Below are 26,361 nucleotides of genomic sequence, written 5' to 3'. Positions count from 1 at the left end.
TGTTTGTCCATTAGGGTAAGGGACTAAATGCAGATATTTTAGTGGGTAGTCAAGATAGAAATAATGTCAAAGGTCTTGCGGTGGATTAATTACTTTTGTGTGTGGCCTTTCTAGCCCTGGTCTTGTAACTCCCACCTAGGTGATTGTGTGATAGGGTAATTGTGGCCTACCACGGGTATTGGTCAGTTTTGCCTTAAAAGAGAGCCAATTCCGGAGCAGAGGGGAGCCTGCCACCACCAAGGAAGGAGAGACCAACAGCAGGAGATGGTGTGGTGGGCTTCCCGGCCCATGGAGAGAGAAAGTTGGGGGTGCCTTTGGGCAGAGACTGAGGGCCAGGGAGAGACGTGCCTGCGAACACAGCTGGAGGGAGGCTATCCTGATGGAAGAACTGTATGCTAGCGTTTTTTTTTTTGTTTGTTTGTTTTTTAATTTTTTATTTTATTTTATTTTATTTTTTTATTTTTATTTTTTAATATTTTATTGTACTTCAGGTGAAGGCTTACAGAACAGATAGTTTCTCATGTAGCAGTAACACACATGCTGTTTTATGACATTGGTTAACAACCCCACAACATTTTAACCCTCTAAATCCTCAACTTTTTTTTTTTTTGTGAACATACACACAGCCAAAGATACGCCATTTCAAAAAATTTTTTTACATACACATTTAAGTGACATTGACTACGCTCTTCTAATTGTGCTGTTATTCTCACTTAAGATGAAGGCTTACAGGACAAAATAGTCTCCCATTTAACAGTTACTACAAATGTTGCCCTATGACAATGGTTAACAATCTCACAACACATCAACAATATCCTTACTCTACTTTGTGTTCCCTATCATCTATGCTAGCGTTCTTGAGCCTGAATTGTAACTGTTACTTCTCTAAGAAACCCCATAATTGTGAGTATGGTCTATGAGTTCTGTGTGGCCATTGCAGTGAATTATCAAACCTAGCAGAGAAGTAGAGTGCTGTGGGAGGGACATTTGGTGTCAGAGTTGGTAAAGATGGTGGAGAGAGGTAGCTGTCTGGCATCCGCCTTGTGCTGTTGATCTTGGTTCTCCTTCCCCCTTGTGGGGTTGGAAGAGCTCAGACACTATTCCCAAGCCCTTTTTAGAGGTCTGACCGTACAATTTCTGGTATGCCGCCTCCCACGAGTACCATTATGACACTGAGAATCACCAGTTTATTTGCCAGTTTTAGGACAGGGTTTTTACACGAAGTTTCTTTCCTTTCATTCCTCACCTAACTTGTCACATCATTGCTGCCACCATTCATGTGGTTATTGACCATGGAATTTACTTTCTATTACTGTTTTATTTTTATGGGTAATGCAGTAAAAAAGAAAGTTCAGAGAGTACCTATGAAAATACAGTGAAAAGTATATCTCCCAGTTTTTACCTCAAAACTCTCTATACCCTTACTTACAATCAGTACTAGTTTTGTATGTTCAGTATTTCCTCCCAGCACTCCACTCCTTTTAAACAAATATGGTAGTGTTTCCTACCATTGGTCCTTTTTGTGGATTTTAGAACATAGACGTATTCATGAATAGTCCAGGAGGTATTAAACATCAACAATAATAGCATTCTAGGATCAAGTATCCTCTCCCCATGGGATGGGCAAGAATCATGGCTTTTGGGAGTAGCAAGGAGTAAAGTGTTCATGGGGGAGACTTGTAAAGAAATCACACTGATGAGTACTTAATTACGTTTAGAGGAGGGTGAAAGAAAGCTACAGGGATAGCTGGAGGTTAAAAATGTTTACATGTGTGTTTGGTCTCCTTAGTGCTGGAGCTCCTATAGTCAGCTGTAAGTCTACTAGTTTGAAAGCAGATTGTTAGACACAGTTAAGGAAAAAGGGACAGAGAACTCAAATTCAGATATCTTTTAAACAACCAATTAAAAAAATGGAGATACAAAAAAAAGAGTAGACTTCCAGCCATGATGGAGCAACTTGGTGTTGGATTTTCTCTCCCACTGTGAACAACTAGAAAACAATACAAAACATAAGGGAAGATCTCTTTCCAGACACTGGACGGCTACGCAGTGTGGTTGCCGTCCCCTGAGACAAGGGATTAAAAAAAAAAAAAGTAAGCACTCTTATCCCTGGGTGGTGCAGATCTTTAAGCGCTTGAATATTGGATGAAAGTTTGTCAGTTTGAACCCACCCAGAGGTGCCTCGGAAGACAGGCCTGGTGATCTGCTTCCGAAAGGTCACAGCCTTGAAACCCTGTAGAGCAGTTCTGCTCTGCACACGTGGGGTCACCACGAGTGGAAATCAACTCTACAGCAACTAACAACAATAATAATAACAAATTATTACCCTGGTATTTTGTGTGGAGGTTCTTTCTGCACCACAGCTTGGAATGGTAACCCACACAAATCACGGGGACAGCATTCAGGGAAACGGGGGCAGTTCAAATATGTGGAGCAGAGTAATGAAAAAAGAGGGACCTGTTCAGTCAGAGAGCTCCGGAAATCTGCTGTGGTTCTGTGATAGGCTGAATAATGGCCCCCTAAAAGTGTCCAATGTTCAGATTACTGGAACCTGTAAATACGTTACGTTACACGGTAAATGGGACTTTGCAGATGTGATTAAAGCTCTTGAGATGGGCAGATTGTCCAGGAGGGCCAAAGGACAAGGGTCCTTATGATAAGAGGAAGGCAAGCAAGTCAGAAAAGGTGATGTGACAGTGGAAACAGGTTAGAGAATGTTATGCTGGGGCTTTGAAAGTGGAGGATTGGGCCAGTGAATGTAGGTGGCTTTTAGAAGCTTGAAAAGCTAGGGAAGCGAATTCTTCCTGTAGCCTCCAGAAGGGAATGCAGTTCTGCTGACCTATTCTAGGCCTCTGAAACTGCAAGACAATAAATTGGTGGTGTTTTAAGCCACTGATTTTTTGGTAATTTATTACAGCAGCAATAGGAAACTAATGCAGGGCTCCTTTGAAACTTTGGCTGAATATTAAGCTATGGATGCAGAGGGAAACTCCACAAGGCAGAGAATAATTTGCGGGGAATGCAGAGTTACCAGGGATTTGTAAGCTAGATGAACAATTCCTAAAACTTGCATAACTCTGGGAGATGGTCAAGTTCTGACCAACCAGAGTGGAGAGACTTGGTTGAAAACCCTGGGCATTTAGTAGAGATTTTGGAATGATCACCTTAAAAAAAACACAAAAAACCAAACCCATTGCCATCAAATCAGTTGTGACTCATAGCGACCCTATAGGACAGAATAGAACTGCCCCGTAGGGTTTCCAAGAAGTGCCTGGTGGGTTCAAACTGCTAACCTTTTGGTTAGCAGCCATAGCTCTTAACCACTGCGCCACCAAGGTTTCCATGGTCACCTTATGTCATGGTTTGAATTATGTCCCCCCAAAAATGTGTATATCAGTTTGGCTGGGCCATGGTTCCTGGTACTGTGTGATTTTCCTATATGTTGTAAATCCTGCTTCTGTGATGTTAATGAGGGAGGATGGGTGGCAGTTGTGTTAGTAAGGCAGGATTGGATCTTCAAGACTGGATTGTATCCTGAGGCAGTCTCTTGAGATATAAAAGAAGTGAGCAGTGAGACAGGGGGAACTCATACCATCAAGAAAGCAGTGCCGGGAGCAGAGCGCATCCTTTAGACTGGGGTCCCTGCGCAGAGAAGCTCCTAGTCCAGGGGAACACTGAAGAGAAGAAGGCTGACAGAGAGAGGAAGCCTTCCCCTGGAGCTGGTGCCCTGAATTTGGACTTTTAGCCTACTTTCACTGTGAGAAATAAACTTCTCTTCGTTAAAACTATCCAGTTGTGGTATTTCTGTTATAGCAACACTAGATGACTAAGACACCTTAGTAGGGGATAAATTCCCCCTAGGATAAAAGCTACTTTAAAAAAGAAAAAACAAAACCCATTGCTGTCAAGTTGATTCTCACTCATAGCAACCCTATTGGACGGAGTAGAACTGCCCCGTTGGGTTTCCAAGGCTGTAAATCTTTACGGAAGCAGACTGCTACATTTTTCTCCCATGGAGCAGCTGGTAGGTTCAAATTGCCAACCTTTCAGTTGGCAGTCAAGCACTTTAACCACTGTGCCACCGGGACTTTAGACTTGCCCTATTACAGATAAAAAGTAGTTAAAAAGCTGGAAGCTTATTTTTCTCCCTTGGATGACATTGGCATAAATCCAAGTGTAACATTAAATTTCTGCAAATGCATTCAGCCGTAAATATTTTTAAAGTAAGCGTCGGCAGAAAAAAGTGATGTTCCTGGAGCAGTTAACAGTATAGTTAAAAGTAGGCAAGATGTCTCATGTTTAACGTTTACTTTATTATAGGGAAGTGTTTTTCTACGGTTAGGCGTCTCTAGAGGAGGTCTTTCCTGATAGCAGGTTAAGGGGTTCCAATTGAACCTTTCCCCCTTTGTAACTCCATGCAGAGTACTGTTTCCTTAAGGATAAGATCTTGTTTTCACATTTAACTGTTGATTAGGGGGAGACACCCGCTTAATCATTCCAGGACAGAAAGATGCTTAAAAGGTACACAGATAGAATTGCAATGAAATATAGTTTTGAAACTTTACTGTACATTAGAATCATCTAGGGAATCTTTTAAAATCCCAATTCCTAGCCTATCCTACCGCATACAACCATCACCTACCTCTTAGAGTATGGCCCAGGCATCTGCAGGTAATACAGATATGCAGCTAAGTTTGAGAGCAGGTGACATACAAGAGGTTGACTTGGTATAGATGTGACTCTCTATACCTGAGATTTTAGTTAATTTTAAATATAGTAGATACAAGTGTCTGTTAACAAGTATTTTAAATATACTGTTTTAAATTCATTTCTTATTGTTATTAGTGGTTTTTCCTCAGCTAATTGAGAGAAATAGCTATGTTCCTGTGATTTAGGTTATTTATTTTTTGTGTCTTGACAGTCTGTAGTACTACTCTCTGGGTTGGCCAGGTGGACAAGAAAGCGACACAGCAAGATTTAACCAACCTGTTTGAAGAGTTTGGACAAATTGAATCTATCAACGTAAGTATTGATTCTTCACAAGTTAAAAGGCAGTTTGGTTTTTGCCCTAATTAGCCCAGTGTCTGACTTAAATAATACATGTCTTTACAAGGATTATTTTACTTTGAGCATTTCCCTGATTATTCTGGTGCTGCTGTTTCCTTGCCTAAATTATTTTTCTTTATAAATGGAATTCTAACAAAACATTCTTGGGTGTTTCATAGCAGTGTAGCACTTGATTCCTAAAAATGTAGAATATTTAAGTTAGCAGGAACACTGTGTGTGATCTAGTTGTTTAAACCACCCCCCTCTCCCGTATTTAAAGAATACAGATGAGGAAACTGAGTCGCACAGATTTGTAGTCATGTGTGCATGAGCACATATGTAGTGGTGGAGACACAACTGGACCTAGGATCCCAGTCTCTCTTGCTAGGTTTTTTTGTTGTTGTTGTTGTTGTTGTTTTAAGTCAAATAAAACAAACCTTAGGCACGAAATTGAAACTATACGGGCAGGGAATCTCTAGTAGCTTGAGCATAACTCTTTCCCTCCTCAACATAATTCTTCGAGTGGCTTTGCCCCCACCCAGTTGCCTTCTTTGAGTATTTTCTTCTTCCTGAAGGCCAGTTCTTTTATCCTTGGAATCAGATCAAAATATCCTTAATTAGCCATTTTAATTGTTCTTATCCATTCAGATATCTGCTTTCCCTGTCTACCCCATCCCCCCACTATGGAAATTCTTAGTAAAAAAATAAAAGTTCTAAATCATTAAATATTTTATAGTCCTTTATTTGTTTGAGGAGACTTAATTCATTACAACTCTCATTGTTCAGTATTGGTATACATTTATGTCTTTTGAACCTTTTATCATTTTACCAAAACATTATCTAGTTTTCCTGTCTGGTCTTACATCCCAACATTCCTTACAGGGCCAGACTTTTATGTATTAATAATAACACCCTTGATTTGAATTGAATTTAACATTTCCTATTTTATTTTCAAGTATGTATGATCTCAGTGGAACCTCACAAGAAGCTGGTTAATACAAATGTCATTTTACCAATGGGGGAGCTAAGTGATTTGTCTGGTTTACCCAGATAATAGGTGATTGATTTGCTGTTCTCACTTAAAACCAAACCAAAAACCCATTGTTGTTGAGTCAATTCCAACTCATAGCGACCCTATAGGACAGAGTAGAACTGCCCCACAGGGTTTCCAAGGAGCCACTGGTGGATTCAAACTGCCAACCTTTTGGTTAGCAGCCAAATGCTTAACCACTGCGCCACCAGGGCCCCTGTTATAATTACTGATCAATTAGTTTGAAGCAGAAACTGTATGAAGAAACCCATTGCCATTGAGTTGATTCCAACTCATAGTGACCCTATAGGACAGACTAAAACTGCCCCATACGGTTTCCAAGGTTATAAACCTTTGTGGAAGCAAACTGCCACATCCTTCCCGTGGAGTGGCTGGTGGGTTCGAGCCGCCGACCTTTTGGTTAGTAGCGGAGCACTTAACCACTGTGCCACCAGGGCTCCTTAAGCCTTGCTAGTAGTGTTCAGTGATCCCTTGCACATCTAGGCAGGCATGTCCCAATGTGGGCATCACCATACGGATATTAGCATCTTTCTTATTTCCTTTAAAAACTCAAAACCAAACCCATTGCCATTGAGTCAATTCCAACTCATAGCGACCCTGTGGGACAGTAGAACTGCTCCATTGGGTTTCCAAGGGTGTAATCTTTATGAGAGCAGATCACTAGGTTTTTTTCTCCCCTGGAGCAGTGGGTACAAATCACTAAGTTTTCAGTTAGCAGCCAAGTGCTTAATCGTTTTGCCACTAAGGCTCCTTCACGTTAGACATCAAACCAAAAACCAAACCCATTGTCGCCGAGTTGATTCTGACTCATAGCGACACTATAGGACAGAGTAGAACTGCTCCATAGGGTCTCTAAGGTGGATTTGAACTGCCGATTTTTTGGTTAGCAGCCAAGCTCTTAACCACTGTGCCACCAGGGCTGTTACTTAGGTATTTCAAATTCCTGTTTCTGCCATCATGGGAGTGCTGTAAGATTCTCTTACTTTTTTAATCTTTTTAAATTTCTCTTGTCAAAATATAACTACCTTTCAAAGCCTACCATCACATCACCTCTCTGATATTTTTTCTGATCATCTCTTACCCTTAAACTGGTGGTTCTCAGCCCTAGTTGGATATCAGAAATACGTTTTGACATTTAAAAAAATAGGGGTACCCCAGCTCAATACCTTTAAATTCTGGTCAGCATGCCTCCGCTACTCAGGTAATTCTGATGAACAGCTAAGAATCACTGCTCAGAGGACACCATGCATCCAAGTAGCATTTTGGATTGCCACGTTCCTTATGACCTTTGTGGTGTTTCTTACATCCTGGTTATTTGGGCATCTGTTTGCCTTCTCTCCCTCCTCTACTCCATTATCTTTTGAGACCACAGTGCTTTCAAATAACAGGTACTAAGTTATTTTGTGAATAGAATGGCTGGTGGTAAGTTCCAGGATTTGAAAAATTGATGGAAGATGTGTAAATCTTTCACTTGGTTTGGAACTGAGAAAAATCTGCTAGATTTGGCATTCAGTAGGTTATTGGTGAGCTTGAGGAAAATACTTTTCTTTGTGCTGGTAAGAAGTTCGAGCTGTATTACAAGAGTAGTATTTAAGGAGTTAGACTTCTCCTTTGAGAAAATTGGTATTAAAATGAAAACAGTAGCTTGAAGTATCAGCAAGCCTAAGAGGTTTTTATTTTGACTAATGGAGCTTATTAGCTATTCAGTAATAATAAAATAGAATATCTTTTGAGTTCTTCAAAGAGACAAACTGAAATGCTGTGCGTAGATTTCTGAATTAGCACATTAAAGATAATGTTTATAATCTGGTAGTTTCCACAATAGTTAAATGCTTTTTGTAAATAAAAGGTTCTGTCCATTCTTAGACTGAGGCTATTCCCTGTTCATGTTAAAAGCTTTTTCCAAAAGCACTTGTACAAAATAAAGTTTTATAAAAATGAAAAGTTTTAGTTTTATCACCATCAGTTGTAGTTTATAGATTTAAGGATAAGGTATTCCCCAAATCAAAACTGCTTCTTACATTGCTCAGTGTAAGTAACACTTGGAAAAATTAAAATCCAAATAAGAATATCTTGTATGACTTTAAATGTATTGACCATACAATATTATTTCCCTTTCATCTGGTAGTGTTGTATATATGCAGTCATACAGGTTTTGTTTTTTTTAGTGTTTATTGTTATTGTTGGGTGCCATCGAGTGGATTTTCAAATCATAGCAACCCCGAGTGGCAGGGTAGAACTGCCCCATAGGGTTTTCTTGGCTGTAATCTTTACAGAAGCAGATCTCTAGGTCTTTCTCCCAAGGAGCAGCTGAGGGCTTAACTGTTGCGCCACCAGGGCTCCTTTTATTAATTGCCGTACAGTATTCAATATTTCACATGTATCGTGGCTTAGAGTGAGACCAGCTTAGGTTTTAAGTTTTGAGATTTTTTAAACTAAGTAATTGATGGTACATGTGGTATAAGTATATGACAGTTATGAAAGTGGTATGTAAACAATTGAAGTTTTGGAAATACTAAGAAAATAAGTAGAACAGTAGTTCTTGATTTCTCAGGGTAAAGCTTGGGAAGTATAAAATGCTTCGTAGGGCCATGTATTTCCCCCTTCCTTTATGAAACCTAACTGCTGTGTAACAAAGTCTGTGAAAAGTATAAATTCTGTACTTGTGTATGTTCAGTAAAACGTGAATCTATCAATATTTTCCAGTTACTCCCACTGCTACAGACTCTAGATGAAATGCTAAGGAGGAAAAAAGTTAGGTTTTTAAAAAAATCTGGTCCTAGTGCCTTTAAGCCACAAATTATACTGATTAACAGAAAGCAGGAGGAAGAAAGGGGATAACAATTCAGTTATAATCTGTTCGGTCCAAACTGAATTGGAGTGGTAATGGGAAAGACCTGGCTGGCTGTTTGCTTCTGTCCAGTTGGTGAAGATTTATAGGCTAGGAAACCCTCCGGGGCAGTTATACTCTGTCACATGGGCTCACTGTGAGTTGGAGTCGACTCCACAGCAAACAACAACGTTAGTCATTAGTCAATGTTCTGTTTTGTTAAAACTATAGAATGCCAGAACTAATTGTGCTGCTTATATCCTTTCTAAAAAAACAGTTAAAAGAATTTTTTTTTTTTTTGAATAGATGATTCCTCCCAGGGGCTGTGCTTATGTTTGTATGGTCCACCGACAAGATGCATTTCGAGCTCTTCAGAAACTTAGTTCTGGATCATATAAAATTGGGGCCAAAGTCATTAAGGTGAGATTTTGTGGAGGTGGGGGTCGCAGGGCAACATTTTAATGTATATTTAAGTCTTAAGTTTTTCATATGAAAGAATCATATGTGCTTGTTATTTGGATTATTAGAATATCCTTGTATTTAATTAATCTTCTTTTTTAACATCACCAGCAAGCCTAGTCAGAAATGTATTGTTTTAGTATTGTTGAGGTGTTAAATTAGATATAGCTAAAAATAACTACAATAACTAAAACTTTAGTCAAACTTTGAAATCATATATGAACAATTCTCTACATCAGTCAGGCACCACTTTCTGAGCAGAACTTTCGCAGTTTGACAAGTTTGTCTTTCATTCACTTCTTCCTCCCAGCCCTTCCTAATCACACCCCATAAGTAGATTATTAATTTCTTCTTTTTTATACTTCCTTTTCTTATACAAAGCAAGCCCTTGGGAAAGGTTCGTTTACATGAATACTTTTATTTTCTTCTTAGTCTTTAAACTGAGTATTTATTATTTTCCCATTTTATTTTCTGTGGCTAATTCACATTTTGTTTCTGCTATTTGGAGTAATTTAGTTTTCCAGTGATCATCAGCTTTGGCAACTGAATTAAAAACATATATAACTACTTCCAAGGGAGCTATACATGCCCAAGCTTTGTTATTTCATAGCAGAGTTTCTTTATGTATACTAAAGTACCACTGGTCTCCTCCTTTTAAGGTATACAGAATTTTGTTTAGTTATAGTAACTTATTACTGATGAAGATCAAAGACCACAGCCTTCAGTATGGATTACACCTCAACATAAAACAGAAATCCTCACAACTGGACCAATAAGCACCATCATGATAAATGGAGAAAAAATTGAAGTTGTCAAGGATTTCATTGTACTTGGATCCACAGTGAACACTCACGGAAGCAGCGGTCAGGAAGTCAAAAGACTCATTGCATTGGGCAGATCTGCTGCAAAAGACCTCTTTAAAGTGTTGCAAAGCAAAGATGTCACTTTGAAGACTAAGGTTTGCCTGACCCAAGCCATGGTGTTTTCAGTTGCTTGATATGCATGTGAAAGCTGGACGATGAATAGGAAGACCAAAGAAGAACCGACGCCTTTGAATTGTGATGTTGGCGAAGAATATTGAATATACCATGGACTGCTAGAAGAGGGAACAAATCTGTCTTGCTAGAAGTACAACCAGAATGTTCCTAAGAAGCAAGGATGGCAAGACTACGTCTCACATATTTTGGACATATTATCAGGAAGGATCAGTCCTTGGAGAAGCACATCATGCTTGGTAAAGTAGAGGGTCAGCGAAAAAGAGGAAGAACCTCAACGAGATGGATTGACACAGTGGCTGCAACAATGGGCTTAAGCATAACAACAATTCTGAGGATGGTGCAGGATGCGGCAGTGTTTGTACATAGGGTCGCTATGAGTCGGAACCGACTCGACGGCACCTAACAACAACAACATTATAGTTGGCAACATAGATTAACATTTTTATAGTGAAAAGTAGATTTGGATTGTCTCTGGAAATATGTCATTTTAAAGTTAGAGTAAGAAGTGGAAATAAATCCTGTATTGTGAACACCATCTCCATCTAATATTTTATTTTAAAAACAAATATAGAAGAGGCATGAAAAAGGATTTTTTGGCCTCTGGTCTTCCGACAGTGATGCTTTGGCCATCTCAACTGACTTTTAAAAATAATTTTATTTGCATTTATATTGTTTAAGTATAGTCTTGCACATTTTCCTTTGTTTTTAATATATATATTTCTTTTTTCTCTCTTCCCATTCCCAATAGATTGCCTGGGCTTTAAACAAAGGTGTAAAAACAGAATACAAACAGTTCTGGGATGTGGATCTTGGCGTTACATATATTCCATGGGAAAAAGTTAAAGTGGATGACTTGGAAGGTTTTGCAGAAGGAGGCATGATTGATCAGGAAACTGTAAATACTGGTAAGAACCCCAGGGGCTCACATGGAAGTAGTTTTATTTAAAAGAGTAGACTTAAAAAGTTGTAATTGAATTGAATTTTGCATGATAGGGTAAATTGTATTTACTGTACTTTCTGGTTTCATCCCCCCAAAAAAAGGGAAAAGAAAAGAAATACACTGGGTCCAGTATACACTTTAGTTGCTTATTGGGTCTTATTTCATAAACATCAAAATACACTGTTTCAGAAGTCTCTAAATGCAGCATTTTCCATGTATGTCTTTTAAAATGTTGCTATTTAGAAAACAGTTGCGCGCATGGAAGCTTTTAAAAACAATTTCTAATTCCTTGAATTTAGATTGCAGCTAGGGACTTGGGAAGCTCCTTTGAAAAACTCCCCAGATTGTTTTTCTTAAAATCCATGCAAAATATAGCAAGAATAGAATTTCAGTTTCAGGAGACATAGTCCAGATTCATGCAATGCTAGAATATCTTCTAGAGTGCCCATAACCTAATGATGGCCCTGCCTACTAGTCCCCACTTTTTAAAACTCCATTTGTCTTTTTATTTTTAAGCATTTGACTTATAAATTCACAAAATGATAAGCAATTAAACCGGTGGAAATCTTAAAATTGATATTTGGAAAAGAAATAGAATACGATATGTAGTTTATTTCTTCACATTTTAGGTCTTTTACCCAAATGAGTTAATTTTCAGAATATTTTAATTCTCAGGCCATTGAAAATATTTTCAGTTTTTTTTTTTTTTTTTAGTTGTTTTTTTCTTGTTAGTCTCTTATTTTTTTCTCTTGATGGATGTTTCTCCAGGACAACTGTGTGCCTGACAGTTTTAAGAACTGGCATTATAGCAGTGCAACAGCAAAATCCCTTCTCTGATGGAGTGTACATCCCAGTACAGGGATCGGCAAACTGCACTCGTGGGCCAAATCCTGCTAGCAGCCTGTTTTTGTAACCCCTTGCTATTGAGTCGATTCTGACTCAGTGAATAGAAGATTTATTGAAACACGACCACACTCATTTATTTACCTATTTTATGTGACTTTTTTTTTGGTAGCAGCGGTCGAATAGTTGTGACAAAATGCTATATAAAAGCCTAAAATACTATAGAAGAAGTTTGCCACCTCATGTTGTAGTAGAAAGAAACTGGTAGTAATATTACAGAATAAGTTCGGTATTGATAAATGCTAAGAAGGAAAAACAGGGAAGGGCAGTAGGCAGTGTGGGTGGAGGAAATACTGCAATTTTTAAGTGATTGTGGGAGGTCATATCAAGAGGGTGGTATTTGAGCAAAAGGCTGAAGGAAGTGAGGGAGTAAGACATGCAGCTATCTGGAAAAAAGAACATTCCATACAGAGGGGACGGCAAGTGCAAAGCCTGTATTCAAAAATAATGAGACCAGTATAGCTTGAGCAGAGTGAGTGAGGATGGAGTAGCAGGATATGAAGTCAGAGAGGTAGAAAGGGGTGAAATCATGTAAAGTCTCATAAGACGTTATAGTAACTTTGATCTTTATGCTGAGTAAAATGGAGAGCCACTGGAAGGCAACATTGGAGCATCTTTGTTACATTTTTGCATGGTCATATTTTCAGAAAGAGTATTCTGTACTGGGTTAATACTTGTTGGTGTTCCCCAGTTGTACATTATGACAAAATATACAGTAAGGTTAATCCCTCTTATAACAGACAACTTTTCAGATGCATGCCTATTATATCACTTCTGAGCGTTTACTTTAAACTAGATATTTTAGTGTCTGTCTCAGTCATATAGAGCTGCTATAATAGAAATACCACAAGTGGATGGCTTTAATAAAGAGAAATTTATTCTTTCACAGTCTAGTAGGCTATAAGTCCAAATTCAGGGCATCAGCTCCAGGGGAACGCTTTCTCTGTCCGCTCTGGAGGAAGGTCCTTGTTGTCAATCTTCCCTTGGTCTGGGAGCTTCTCTGTGCAGCAACCTCAGGTCCAAAGAACGCGTGCTGCTCCCGGCACTGCTTTCTTGGTGGTATGAGGTTCCCATGTGTCTCTGCTCACTTCTCTCTTTTATATCTCAAAAATTGGCTTAAGACACTATCCAATATTGTAGACCTCATCAGTATAACTATCGCTGATGCATCTTATTATGTCATAGTGATAGAGTTTATAACACATAAGGAAATCACATCAGATGATAAAATGTTAGACAGTCATACAATACTGGGAATCATGACTTAGCCAAGCTGACAGATACTTTTGGGGGACACAGTTTAATCCATGACTGTGTCCTTCATTTATGTCTCATGTGTCAAGCTTTAGGACTTCTCTCATTTATCTGGGCAGTTGTGGACACATCCTAAAGATGTAACTTTACTGATTATGAAGGTAGATGAAGACTGAGTCAGATGTGAAATAAATGTATACATGGAAAGAAAATGAAGAGTTGCACCTATCCGAAGGAAATCAATTTCAAATATTTTGTTTAGAGTGGGAAACGGTGAAAAGCACCGAACCTGTTAAAGAGACGGTCCAGACAACTCAGAGTCCACCACCTCCGGTTGAAAAGGAGACAGTCGTCACAACCCAGGCAGAGGTTTTCCCTCCACCTGTTGCCATGTTGCAGGTTAGTGCTGGGTAGTTTTGTGTCTGTGTTGTGTTCACATTTGTGTTTTTATGCATGTATTTATTGAAAAAAACCTGGAGAAAATTGTCTAAATTGAACAAATACTTTCAGTGATGTTGGTCAAACAATTTTTCTTTTAAATTTCTACAGTTTTGCTGATGCTCTGTTTCTCATTGTGGTTATTGTTGTACTACTCACATTAAATTTAAAACAAAGTAGGTAAATATGAAAGTACCGCATCTCAGAACTTGCATGATTCTTTTTCTTTTTTCTTTAGATTCATTTTTTTCTGACAAGTCTTAAATGGATAGAACAATAAGTTATTTTAATGAATTTAGTCAGTATTTGAATAAAAATTATTTTCAGAAATGGTGTCTTTCATATTTAAATGTTTACTTATTCAACAAATACTTACTGAATGCCTGCCCTGCTCTGTGGCATTCACTGTTCTAGGCCCCCGGGCTGGGGGGTACACAGTGGGAAAAAAAGAGACAAAAATTCCTCCCCTTATGAAGCTTACATTCTCAATGGAGGTGACAGAAAATATATAATAAATAAAGGTGATGAGATCCTATGGAAGGAAAAAGATAGGTTAGTGATGATCAGAAGTGCCTGGATAGGTGCTTACAATTTTTAATAGAGTGGTCAAGGTGTAGGCGTAATTAAGAATGTGACATTTGAACAGTGACTTAAAGAAGCTGAAAGAATGAACCACATGGATATCTGGGGAACAAGCATTTCATTCAGAAGACAGCCAGTGCTTTAAAGGCTCTGTGCCAGGAACGTACTTGGGGTGTTCCAGGAATAGCAGGTAGGCCAGAGTGAAGTGAGAGAAGGGGAGCCACTGCAGGATTCTGAGCAAAGAAGTGACTTGATTGGATTTGGAGTTTAAAGAGTTGCTACTATTTTGAGAATAGATTGCAGTGGGCATTGATAAAAGCAGGGAGACCAGTTAAAAGATGATTGTGATCAGGTTAGAGGTGAGGTGGCTCAGACTGAGCTGGTAGTCATGGTAATGAGATGTGGTCGGATATTAGACATATTTTATATTTTAAAGGTCGACCCATGGAACTTGATACTGTGACTGGATGTGGAGTTGTGAGAAAGAGCAGAGGCAAGGCTTTTGGTCTGAAAAATGAGAAAGATAGAGTTACCGTTATCTGAGAATGGGAAGACGGGGAAGAGTCATTTTGGGAAGAACAACCGGGAGTTCAGTTCTCCACATAAGTTTGACATGTCTTTTAGGTAATCAAGTTGAGATGTTGAACAGACAGTTGATATTACCTAAGTTCAGGAGAGGTCTGGGATGCAGATTAGTATTTGGGACTTGGAGTATCTAGGATGAGTGAAAGATAGTTATGTTGGGATTAGAAAATAAGTGTATGGGAAACTCAAGCCATTCTAAAGCTGTTACTGACATTCTTCCTAATGATGGTTAGTTAGATTGCATAATGTAGCTAAGTGTTATGAAACTTCATGAGAGGTGGCAATTTGAAATTGAGCATGATATTTAGTATTAGGTGACTATTACATGACAGCATTTGAATGTAAGATAAATTTCACAAGTCTCCAAGTAAACTATCTGTTGAATAATATTATGTTGCCCTTGGCCTAAGGAGTTTTACTGACAACATAGGTATACAAGAAGAAAGAAAAGTTACTGTAATCGTATTTGTTACCTTCCTAAATAAGAAATAGAAATAATTTACCTTTATTTGTTCCAAGATGTAATTGTGGGGGTAGATAAAATGATGCATGGACTTTTTATTTTTTACCCACAAAAGATCCCAGTAGCGCCAGCCGTGCCTGCGGTTAGTTTAGTCCCACCAGCATTTCCTGTGTCAATGCCGGTTCCTCCCCCTGGGTTCAGTCCACTGCCTCCACCTCCTTTTCTGCGAGCAAGTTTTAACCCTTCACAACCACCTCCTGGTAAGGAATTCTGGTAACATCTTATTATTCAATTCTATTTAGAATATTATTAGAGCTGTTCTTTTTCTGGAAATCTTGGTGGTGTAGTGGTTAAGAGCTATGGCTGGTAACCATAAGTCGGCAGTTCGAATCCCCCAGGCGCTCCTTGGAAGCTCTGCGGGGCAGTTCTGCTCTGTCCTGTAGATTCGCCATGAGTCAGAATTGACTCGATGGCAGTGGGTTTGGTTCTTTTTCCAGACTTAAGTGCCATGGAGCAGCGGGTCTCAAACCCACCATTCATCAGAATCACCTGGAGGGCTTCTTAAAGCACAGTGTTGGGGGGAGCATCCCCAGAGTTTCTACTTAATTAGGTCTGGGGTGGGTCCTGAGAATTTACAGTTCTAACTAAGTTCTCAGGTGATGCAGTTCTCAGGTGTGAAAGACCACACTTTAAGAAGCAGTGACAGAAAAAGGCAGGCCTTCGGAACTGTTCAGGTTCGAACTTCTGCTCAGAATTTCTGTCTCTAACAAGTTCCTGGGCAATGCTGATGCCACTGGTTAGGGACCAATTCTGAGGACCCCTACTAGAGCAGTGGTTCTCAAAATTTATTATACGTAAGAATCACCTGGGGATCTTTTTAAACTGTGGATTCTAATTCAATGTATCTGGGGTGGAAAGGCAAATTCTAAGCGGGGGTTTTTGCTAGAACGAACTGGTTTGAAGTCTGGAGAAAGGAAGTTGAAATCTTTTAAAATCATTGAAATCTTTAAAAATCTGAAATTTGTACTGAAGTTTTTATATGAAAGTTCTCTATAATTATCACACGTTCGTCAGAAAGTTTACATTAAGTTCTATAGATTATCCTTCCTAAAAACCATTAAATTTCCGTTTTTGACATTAGAAATAATATCCTAAAGTGCTTTAAAATGTTAATTGAATTTAGAATACTTTTTAACTTAGTAAATTTTTGATAAACAAAAGTTCCATGAATCAGTGTTTCTGGGTAAAAACGATAAATCACGTTAACATGCATCTTACGATTAAATAATTGCTTATATGGCTTAGAGATAGAGCTTTTAGTATTATACCATAGGATTTTAGAAGAATGAGGGAGAGATACAAAAAGGCTCAAACTATCTTTATTTTTCATTGAACCGCACGAATTATTTATGTATTCTAAGAAGTACTTTGATTTCTGTATAACATAAAATTTAAACATTATGGTATGATAGATAATTTGAAATGGTCAGGTTTTAATAAGAATTTTATCTTTTTTATGTTTTAAATATTTTAAAATTAACTTTTGTCAAATATTTCCTGTATTTATGAATTATAAACTAAAGTTTTTCAGAATGTTTTATAAATGATTATTTGAAAAACCGTACCACATAAATCTTACAAAGTCATTGCCTGTCATCCATTTGTTGAAAATACCTTTCTTCTTCCCTTATTTCTAGCCATTGTTTTCTAATAGAGTTTATTAATGGCTCTTTTTTAAAAAAAATAATTAGCAAGTAGATTTCTAGTTCGGTCATTTGATATTTAAAATCATGAAAAAGCTCATAATACATTAAAGATTTATTCCAGTGATCAAAACATAATATCATAGTATTATCCAAAGTCAATGAAAATATTCTGAGTTAGTGGCTAAATAGTACATGTATCAAAGAAGCACAACATCGTATTTTACAGATGACATTATTGCATAAAAGTGACCAGCAGCTTGAAAAAGTGTTTACCTCCCCATGCAGTCACTATGTTAGCGCATAAACAAATTACCTGGCTTGTATTAATCTTTGATTTTACAGCATCTTAGAGAGTACTACAGTACTTAAATGAATAAACCAATAGGATGAGTAAATGAATGCTCATGATAAAGTCTCTTTTCTTTACTTAGCTTGGGCATTGGTGGTCGAGTGGTCAGATTCTCACCTTCCATGTGGGAGACCCAAGTTCGATTCCCAGTCAATGCACTTCATGTGCAGCTACCACCTGTCTGTCATCGGAGGCTTGTGGGTTACTATGATTGGAACAGGTTTCAGCGGAGCTTCCAGACTAAGACAGGCTAGGAAGAAAGGCTTGGTGATCCACTTCTGAAAAATGAGCCAGTAAAAACCCTATAGATTGCGGTGGTCTAATCTGTAACCAGCAGCTTTTCATGCTGTTGTGTATGGGGTTGCTGTGAGTCAGGGGCCAACTCAACAGCAGCTAACAACAACAGTCTATAAAAGTAATTTTTAAATAGAAAATCAGTACACAGATATAAAAGTTGCAGTAATGAAAGACCACTTTATTATAGGTATTGAAATGTTTGATTTAAGATAATACTTTTTCTTATACTCTTTTTTGGTCTTTTTCTTCCATGTAGGTTTCATGCCACCTCCAGTTCCACCACCTGTTGGGCCACCACCTGCTATTCCACCAGTGGTACCAACATGTGAGTTTTTACCTTTAGAATTGTCTTCATTCATGGTACTATTAATGTGACAGTTTGCATTCTTGTGAATTCTTTTTAATTTTTTTATTATGAAACACATTTTTGTTACATGATTTCTAAAAAATTAAGTGTGATGATAACCGGTCCATATTTAAATTTGATTATCTCAAAAATGGCTTTTTATAATTAATTTCAGTCAAAATTCAAAGATTTCCACATCATTATTTGTTTTGTTTTCATTTACTGAATTTCTTAATCCAGAGCAGTCCTACCTAGACCCCTCTTTCTTTTTTAATCTTTCATGTCTACATACTATATCCCATATAATAGATTTGTTTTTTTTTCTTTCTTTCTTTGTATTATGGTACTGAATTTGTTCCCTTCATCTTGTATTTCCTAAAATGGAAGTTAGCACCAAAGGCTTGATTAGATTCTGGTTCAGCTTTTTTGGCAAGAATCCTTCACAGGTGGGTGCTATAGATTTGCTACTGTATCACACTAGGAGCCACACAGTACCTTCTTGTCCCACTGTTAATGATGTTAAGATGGATTGCAGCATTCAGGTAGTGGAACCTGACAAGTAAAGGTTTCCATTCAAGTTTTCATGTGATGGTTTTACCTATTGATCATTGTTGCTTGAATCTGCTTTGCATTAGTTGCAAGGTGGTGACTTTTGTAATTCCTATAATTCCTTTCACATTTATTAGCTAGAATATTTCTATAAAGAGAATGTTTTTCTTAGCAACTAGTGGTATTTAGTGCCCTTGACAAGAAAGCCAAAATAGATGCTTAATTTTCCTTTTAATTGCCATTTCAGGGTAATGAGTTGTTTTTTGCTTTTTTTTTCTCCTCTAATATCTCTTAGTTCTTCTACTCACGTTGTTGTTAGTTGCTGTCAAGTTGATTCCGACTCATGACGACCCCATGTGTACCGAGTAGAACCGCTCCATAGAGTTTTCAAGCCTGTGACCTTTCGGAAGCAGATTGCCAGGCCTGACTTCCAAGGTGCCTCAGGGTGGATTCAAACAGCCAGCTTTTCTGCTAGTACTCTAGAGCTTAACCATTTGCGCCACCCAGGGACTCCTCGGAGTAATGAGTCACATTGTAATTGTTTCCGATGATATCCGATGACTGAAGGGAGGAGAGGATCTCTCTTTTATTTCTTCTTCTCCACCTTTTCTCTCCTCCTCCTGCTTTTCTTCTTCGTCTTCTTTTTGTACTTGTGACTTACTAGATGTTTACTTTAATTCATGTTTCTTTTTGAGGTTAAGAATGTTCCATCTTTGGACAGTAGGAGACCTTTCATGTTACTTTTCTATTCTTTTGAGAGCTTCTTTGCTTTTCATCCAAATTTGTTCCAGACTAATGTTGTGTATTTTCTGCTCCATTGTAAGAATCAGCCATTTTTCTAAATGAGGCATAGTATGTGAGACCACCACCTGGGTCCTAGAGCCTCATTTTGCTGTTGAGGTTTGACTGAGTCTAGGAATTTTTCTTACTTCGGGGGAAAAAAAAATGAATACACAATATATCCAAAACAGATTTAACATAGGATTTTTTAGTTAGCTACTTTTGATTTTTTATACCTGTCTGTATTCTTTTCACTGAAAACATTATCATGATTACTTATTTGCATTATCCTACAATATATGCACACACAATTATTTTGAAAGGAGAAAAACCAATATTACTACCAGCAGTAAGACTACATGCTGATACTAAGATTCTCTGCTACTTTATTTGTCCTCAGTATATATTCACTAGGGCTATATACCCAAATCGCTGTTTTCCAGGGTCACTTGAAATAATAATTTTCTCCGTGCAGTTGTAGCACCAACTGCATATATATGTGAGTTATTTTTCGACATTTTCATGGAGTACGCACCCCAGCCTGCCTGGTTCTGACATCTGTAGTTTCTTTACTAGGATATTTCAAAAGGACTGTAAATCATCCTCAAAGTAAATATTCGCAGACATTTATTCACCTTTTTTATTACGATTTCCTTTTACTATTTTGAGACATTTCAGAAATATTAAGCACTCTCTTTTATTAATTTTTCCTCTTCTATTTAATCTTTTTTCCTACAGTGATTTTCAAGGACTTCTGAACATACCTTCAGTAATTTAGGCAGGTCTACCTGCAAAGTTAGAGCCTTAGAGCTAAATAGGACCTAATTGTAAGGAAAGTGTGTATGATAATTACAGAGCTTAACTTCTGACCTAACCCATCATCTTTATATTCTTAAACTCCTTACTCTCCTTCAGAGTTTAGACTACATTAGGATTTCTTTTTTGTTTTTGTTGGTTAATTGGGAAGAATTGTTTGTTTTTTCTGAAAATTAAAGTGTTCGGATCCCATTTCTGAATTCATTTTTCAAATAAGCTCGTCCTTGCTCATCCTTGAAATTACCTCCCAGTTATTTATACCAGTTTATTCATTTTGGTAAACCAAGGATTAATGAATGGAGAAAGAGAAATTCACGGTGTGCCGGGGGCTCTAATGATTACTTACAGTGTCACATTTAATTCTCATAATTCCCATATGTGGTCACAGGTGGTTTTATCCCTATTTTACAGCTTGGTTATGTGCTAACAGTTTGTCCAGGTGATAATTTAGAGTTAAATGTGAGGATATAAACATTCCTAAAATCCCCAAGGAAGTGACTTAAGTGTTCTTCTAAGTGACATAAATTGGACTAAGAATTATAACAATATAATTGTGATTTTTACACTTCTTGTTCTGTTTTTTTTAACATATAAATGCCATAATGCCCTTACGGAGTTTTCTACCCATCTTGAAAACAGAATGTTCATAGTATTATATTTGTAGTCCATTATACCTGATGAGTTTCTAACCTCTTTTCACAAAAGCTAGTGAACGGAAGGATCCTACCAATAGCAGTTGCCGTTGAGTCAACCCTGCTTCGTGTCAACCAACCCCCTGTGTGTAGAGTAGGACTGTGCTTGATAGGGTTTTCAATGGCTGATTTTTCTGAAGTAGATCACCAGGACTTTCTTTTGAGGTGCCTCTGAACTAGCCAAGCCTGCTAACCGTTTGCACCACCCAGGGGCTTCATAAGGATGCTAGCTTGCTGTAATTTCAAAGTAATGAGGCAGATTTTCATACTTGTCAGTCTGCACAAATCATTTCTGTATGTTTAGGTATTCACTTAACTGGCATCCTTGGAAAATAATGATTTTTTTGATTTTTGGAATTTACTTCTTAAGTGCTGATGCTTACTTTATTAAACATATTTTGATGAAAAAATTTTTAATTTATTGTGATTTTGGAGAAAATTTACATAGCAAATTAGGTTCTCATTTAAAAATTTCTGTACATATTATTCAGGGACATGGGTTACACTTTTCATAGTGTGTCAGCATTCACATTATTTCCATACTGGTGGTTCTGTTTCCATTAATCTAGCTTCCTTGTCCTGCCTTACCTTCTGATAATTGATCTAGGGTAAATGTTGACCATTAGGTCTCATTGATTGTTTAGAGGAGCACAGTACTCACAGGTGAATTATTTATTTTATGAGCCACTCTGTCTTTTGGCTGATAGATAACCTTTGATGAAAATATGTTTAAAATATTTTCTCCCTATTTTTAGAAAGTAAAGCTTTCTAAATGTAGTTTAGGCTCTCCATGGTTATCTCATTTGTCATTTTGAGTGTCTGTTATTTTTTAATGTGCTTGGTAATACAGAGATGCCAGTAAATGAAACACTAAGCCTGCCAGAAGTTAGTTTTCATTATGAGGAACATAGAAGGTCCAGCAGAGAATTCTCACATGTTGTGTTAACTGAGCAGTCTTATTAAACAATTGAGAGGACAAGAAGAACAGTTACAAGTTTGACTAGGCTAGTGTGTTAATCATAGTTATTATTTTAACTTAGCACGTGAATTGATTAATTAATGAAATCCGAAATATGTTTTCCCCTCTTTAAACAGCTTTAGTGCAGCCGCCGTTATCCATGACGCCAGAAACTGTGAAAGATGTTGGTTTTGGTAGCCTTGTTTTGCCAGGTGGTTCTGTTGCCAGCAGTCTTGCTACTTCTACACTGCCAGCTGGAAATGTTTTTAATCCACCAGCTAAACAAGCAGAGCCTGAAGAAAAAGGACCTCATTTTACAGACCACCAGATTTCTTCTGGTGAAAACCCCAGAGCAGGTAAAAAAACACAAAGCAAAATGACACCCAGAGCTACATATTCATAGTTAAGTCATAAGCACTGCTTCTCTATATTGGTGTTTAATTCTGGAGCAGTACATGTTTGTAACTAATTCAGTGCATAAATGTTAAAATATTGTGGTTTTTTAAGAGATCACAATCTTCTAAAATTTCTACTAAAATAATTTGTTTTTTGGCATTCTGTTCAGCATAGTATATGTCTGACACCTTTCCATGAAGACCTCTGGTGGTTTTTTCGTTTGTTTTGCCCACTGGGACTCCTTCAACGTGCTGTCCAGTAAGGTTGCCCAAAACCTATATAGCTGTAGGAAGATAAAAATGAGCAAGTTTTAGGTGTCAATGACTTCTGCCAGGAACTTAATTCTACCAGGTTTTACCCAGCTAGGTCTGGAAGATAAAGATACGGTGTTTGAAAACAGTAAGTCCCTTTTTTAAGGCATCCTGGTTAGTGTATTAAAAATTGTATGTGCTTTAGGAAAGCTTTTGTTAAAGTTGGAGAATTAGTATAAAACCTGACATTTTGGTTAACTTAAAGATTTCATGTAAAGATTACAGCCCCACTTAGGTTTTAATATTTAAATATCACTCTAGATAGTGTTAATAATTTTGGCTTTAATTTTTATTTATTATCTAGTATACCATGATTTTTGGTCTTAAAAGTAGCTGATTGCGCTAACTACTAGAAATTATACCATTAAGAATTACAAATATAGTTTTCCTTTTCATGCCAGAGTGACTGTAATTCTGTGAATATTTACATGTTTTTTCCCCCTTTTTTCATTTCAGTGATTCCAAATGATGTTTCATGTACCCCTGCAATTTTAGGGGGACCGCCCTCAAATGTGACAAACAACTCTGGAATTCTTGGAGTCCAAAGATCAAACGTATCAAGTAATTCTGAAATTCTTGGAGTCCGGCCATCTAATGTTTCCAGTAGTTCTGGGATAATTGGACCCCAGCCACCGAATATTCTAAATAACTCTGGAATTTTGGCATTACAACCTCCAAGTGTGTCAAGTAGTTCTGGACTTTTGGGAGTGCTACCCCCAAATATGCCTAACAGTGCTGGACTTGTAGGAATACAGCCACCAAATGTTCCCAATACCTCTGGACTTATGGGAACACAACCACCAGCTGGGCCTCAAAACTTACCCCCTTTAAGTATCTCTAGTCAAAGGATGCCTGCAATGCCAATGTTAGACATTCGCCCAGGACTGATGCCACAGGCGCCTGGACCAAGATTCCCTTTAATGCAGCCTGGAATTCCACCCCACCGGGGACTTCCTCCCCCATCAGTACTTGATTCAGCTCTTCACCCACCACCCCGTGGTCCTTTTCCTCCAGGAGATATTTTTAGTCATCCTGAAAGACCTTTTCTAGCTCCTGGAAGGCAAGGTGTAGACAGTGTTCCTAATCCAGAAAAAAGGCTTCCACTTGGGAATGATAACATTCAGCAAGAAGGCGATAGAGATTACCGGTTTCCTCCTATAGAAACCAGGGAAAGCATTAGTATGCCTCCCCCGGTGGACGTTAGGGATGTGGTTGGGCGGCCTGTAGATCCACGCGAAGGTCCTGGAAGGCCTCCATTAGATGGTAGGGATCATTTTGGAAGACCACCTGTAGATATGAGAGAGAACCTTGTGAGGCCTGGTATAGATCATCTTGGTCGAAGAGACCATTTTGGCTTTAATCCAGAGAAGCACTGGGGGCATAGAGGAGATTTTGATGAGAGAGAGCATCGGGTTCTACCTGTCTTTGGTGGTCCAAAAGGCTTACATGAAGAAAGAGGTAGATTTCGGCCTGGAAACTATAGATTTGATCCTAGAAGTGGTCCTTGGAACAGAGGATTTGGACAAGAAGTTCACAGAGATTTTGATGACCGCAGAAGACCCTGGGAAAGGCAAAGGGATAGGGATGACAGAGATTTTGATTTCTGCAGAGAAATTAATGGAAATCGCCTTGGACGAGATAGAATTCCGAACACTTGGGTCCCACCTCCTCATGCTCGGGTTTTTGATTATTTTGAAGGGGCCACTTCTCAACGAAAAGGTGATAATGTGCCTCAGGTTAATGGTGAAAATACAGAGAGACATGCTCAACCACCACCTTTACAAGTACAGAATGATCCTGAACTTTATGAAAAACTGGCATCTTCAAGTGAGATAAACAAGGAGAAGAGTGACACAGTTGCTGATATAGAAAGTGAACCAGTGGTAGAAAGCACAGAAACTGAGGGGACATAATCATCACTCAGTAGGTAAAAGATACCTTTTGTAAAGTTGTCATCTCTCTGTAATAGATTAATGGCTGACTGGACCATAGTTGTTCACTTTTGTCTGCCAGAATTAAGTTAATCTGATGTTCATGTTCACCTTTCTCTTAAAATAATTGTACAACTGACTTGTATAGACATTGTTCTTACTATGAACATGGTAGGTAAACATTTTTTTATTTTTCTGGTAAAATATAAATGTTGCCCCCAGATTCTTTTAACTTCAAGGAAATGAATAACAGCTTGTCAGAGACTTCCTATGGAAGAAAGAATTTTTTAGATACTACCATTAGGTTGGATGTGGTAATAGATATATTTCAAAATAGCAGACGGAGGTATATCTTACCCATATCTTTAGGCTGCTGCAGAATTTTAAGGTAATAGACAAAGCTGTGATATTTTATGCAAAGACTGGCTCTAGATATTTGAGGAGCACAAATACAGAGATTTAAAAAAGTGATTTTGTAAAATCGACACTATGGTCTCTGTTTCTCCAAAGTAAGTGTTTGTGATTTGTTCCTCATACTGCAGTGAGTGAAAAAGAAAACGACAACATAAATATTAAAGTACGTTTCAATGTTGGGTGAATTTTGTTTTTAGATGCCAATAAAACTTATTTGTTTGATAACAGTGTTCTAGGAATTGTATTTTTTTAACCTACAAATTCTTAAAACCTCGCATCATAAGCAGCATGTGCTTAGTTGTTGCAGAAGTTTTATATTGCTCTTAACAACAATGAAGAACTGTGTGGTGGAAAAAGCATGTACTTTGATATAAAAATCATGCAGTCTCGTTAGTGTGTATGTAATACCTGTGCATGTTTATTGTGTAAGTTATATGTAGATTTTTTTGTTTCTCTGCATGTTTATCTTCATGCACATACAGAGAAAAATAGAGAGTTCAGAAAGTTTAGATAATAAACATTCTTTAAAACCTAATAGGAAATTACAGGAATCTAGGTAATTAACACTGCTCATAGTTACAGCTCCTACTCTTTATGAGGGTAAAATAGGAAGTATTGTAAAGAAATACATTAGAGGTGTGGCAGTTCTTTTATAATATAGTTAAGCATGAAGCCAAATTTCACATAAATGCCTGCATTGTTTTGTTTTACACTGTATTTGCTATTCTACGTAGATAGTGTTAGCACTAATATACTTACTGGTCAGTTGTCTGAAGTGAATTTCTGAAGTGTGGAATTAATTGCACAAAATGTACAGTGGCATTGGTGGATTTAGAAATATTTGTATCCCAGGAACAAAGTGCCCGTCATGTGCTTTGTAGGCTCTGGGGACACTGTTCAGATTAGCCTCTGAGGTAAACTGAGTAGCCGAAGAATTGGGGGTTGATTTCCTATTGGTTTTTGCTTTACAATTTTCATTTATTTGCTGTTTGTTTCTCCTTTGGGTTTTACATGTATATATACATATACATAAAACCACTGATTTTTAGTTTCTAATGGAAGGCTTTCGTTTGGTTTTATGAGTAGACATTTTGTTTTCTGTGCATTTCCAGCCAATTCATCATTTGCTCTTTTTATCTAAAATTTCTGAGCTATGTTTATGTTTGTCAAGCCTCCAAAAAATTAAGAGCATGCCAGCCATTTAAAGTGGGATTGTATTTGCTTACCTCTAACGAACTATAAGAGCTTGAAGGTTCCTGGCCAAAAA

General features: G+C 37.8%; 1 protein-coding gene across 1 annotated transcript in view; it reads left to right on the top strand.

Moving 5' to 3' along the window:
• Positions 1-25,319, top strand: part of SCAF8 (SR-related CTD associated factor 8) — a 102,543-nt gene extending 77,224 nt beyond the window's left edge. Inside the window, 8 exon segments of the mRNA XM_023728887.1 lie at positions 4,922-5,022; positions 9,234-9,347; positions 11,133-11,289; positions 13,744-13,880; positions 15,665-15,809; positions 18,158-18,226; positions 22,180-22,398; positions 23,206-25,319. Coding sequence (XP_023584655.1) covers positions 4,922-5,022; positions 9,234-9,347; positions 11,133-11,289; positions 13,744-13,880; positions 15,665-15,809; positions 18,158-18,226; positions 22,180-22,398; positions 23,206-24,662 — 2,399 coding nt within the window. The 3' untranslated portion in view covers positions 24,663-25,319.
• Positions 25,320-26,361: the final 1,042 nt, after the last annotated feature.

The sequence above is a fragment of the Trichechus manatus genome, unplaced genomic scaffold, assembly GCF_000243295.1.
Source record: "Trichechus manatus latirostris isolate Lorelei unplaced genomic scaffold, TriManLat1.0 scaffold00002, whole genome shotgun sequence".
Taxonomy (NCBI): Eukaryota; Metazoa; Chordata; class Mammalia; order Sirenia; family Trichechidae; genus Trichechus; species Trichechus manatus.
The sequence above is the reverse complement of the archived record's forward strand: the minus strand, read 5'-3'. Positions and strand labels throughout refer to the sequence as shown.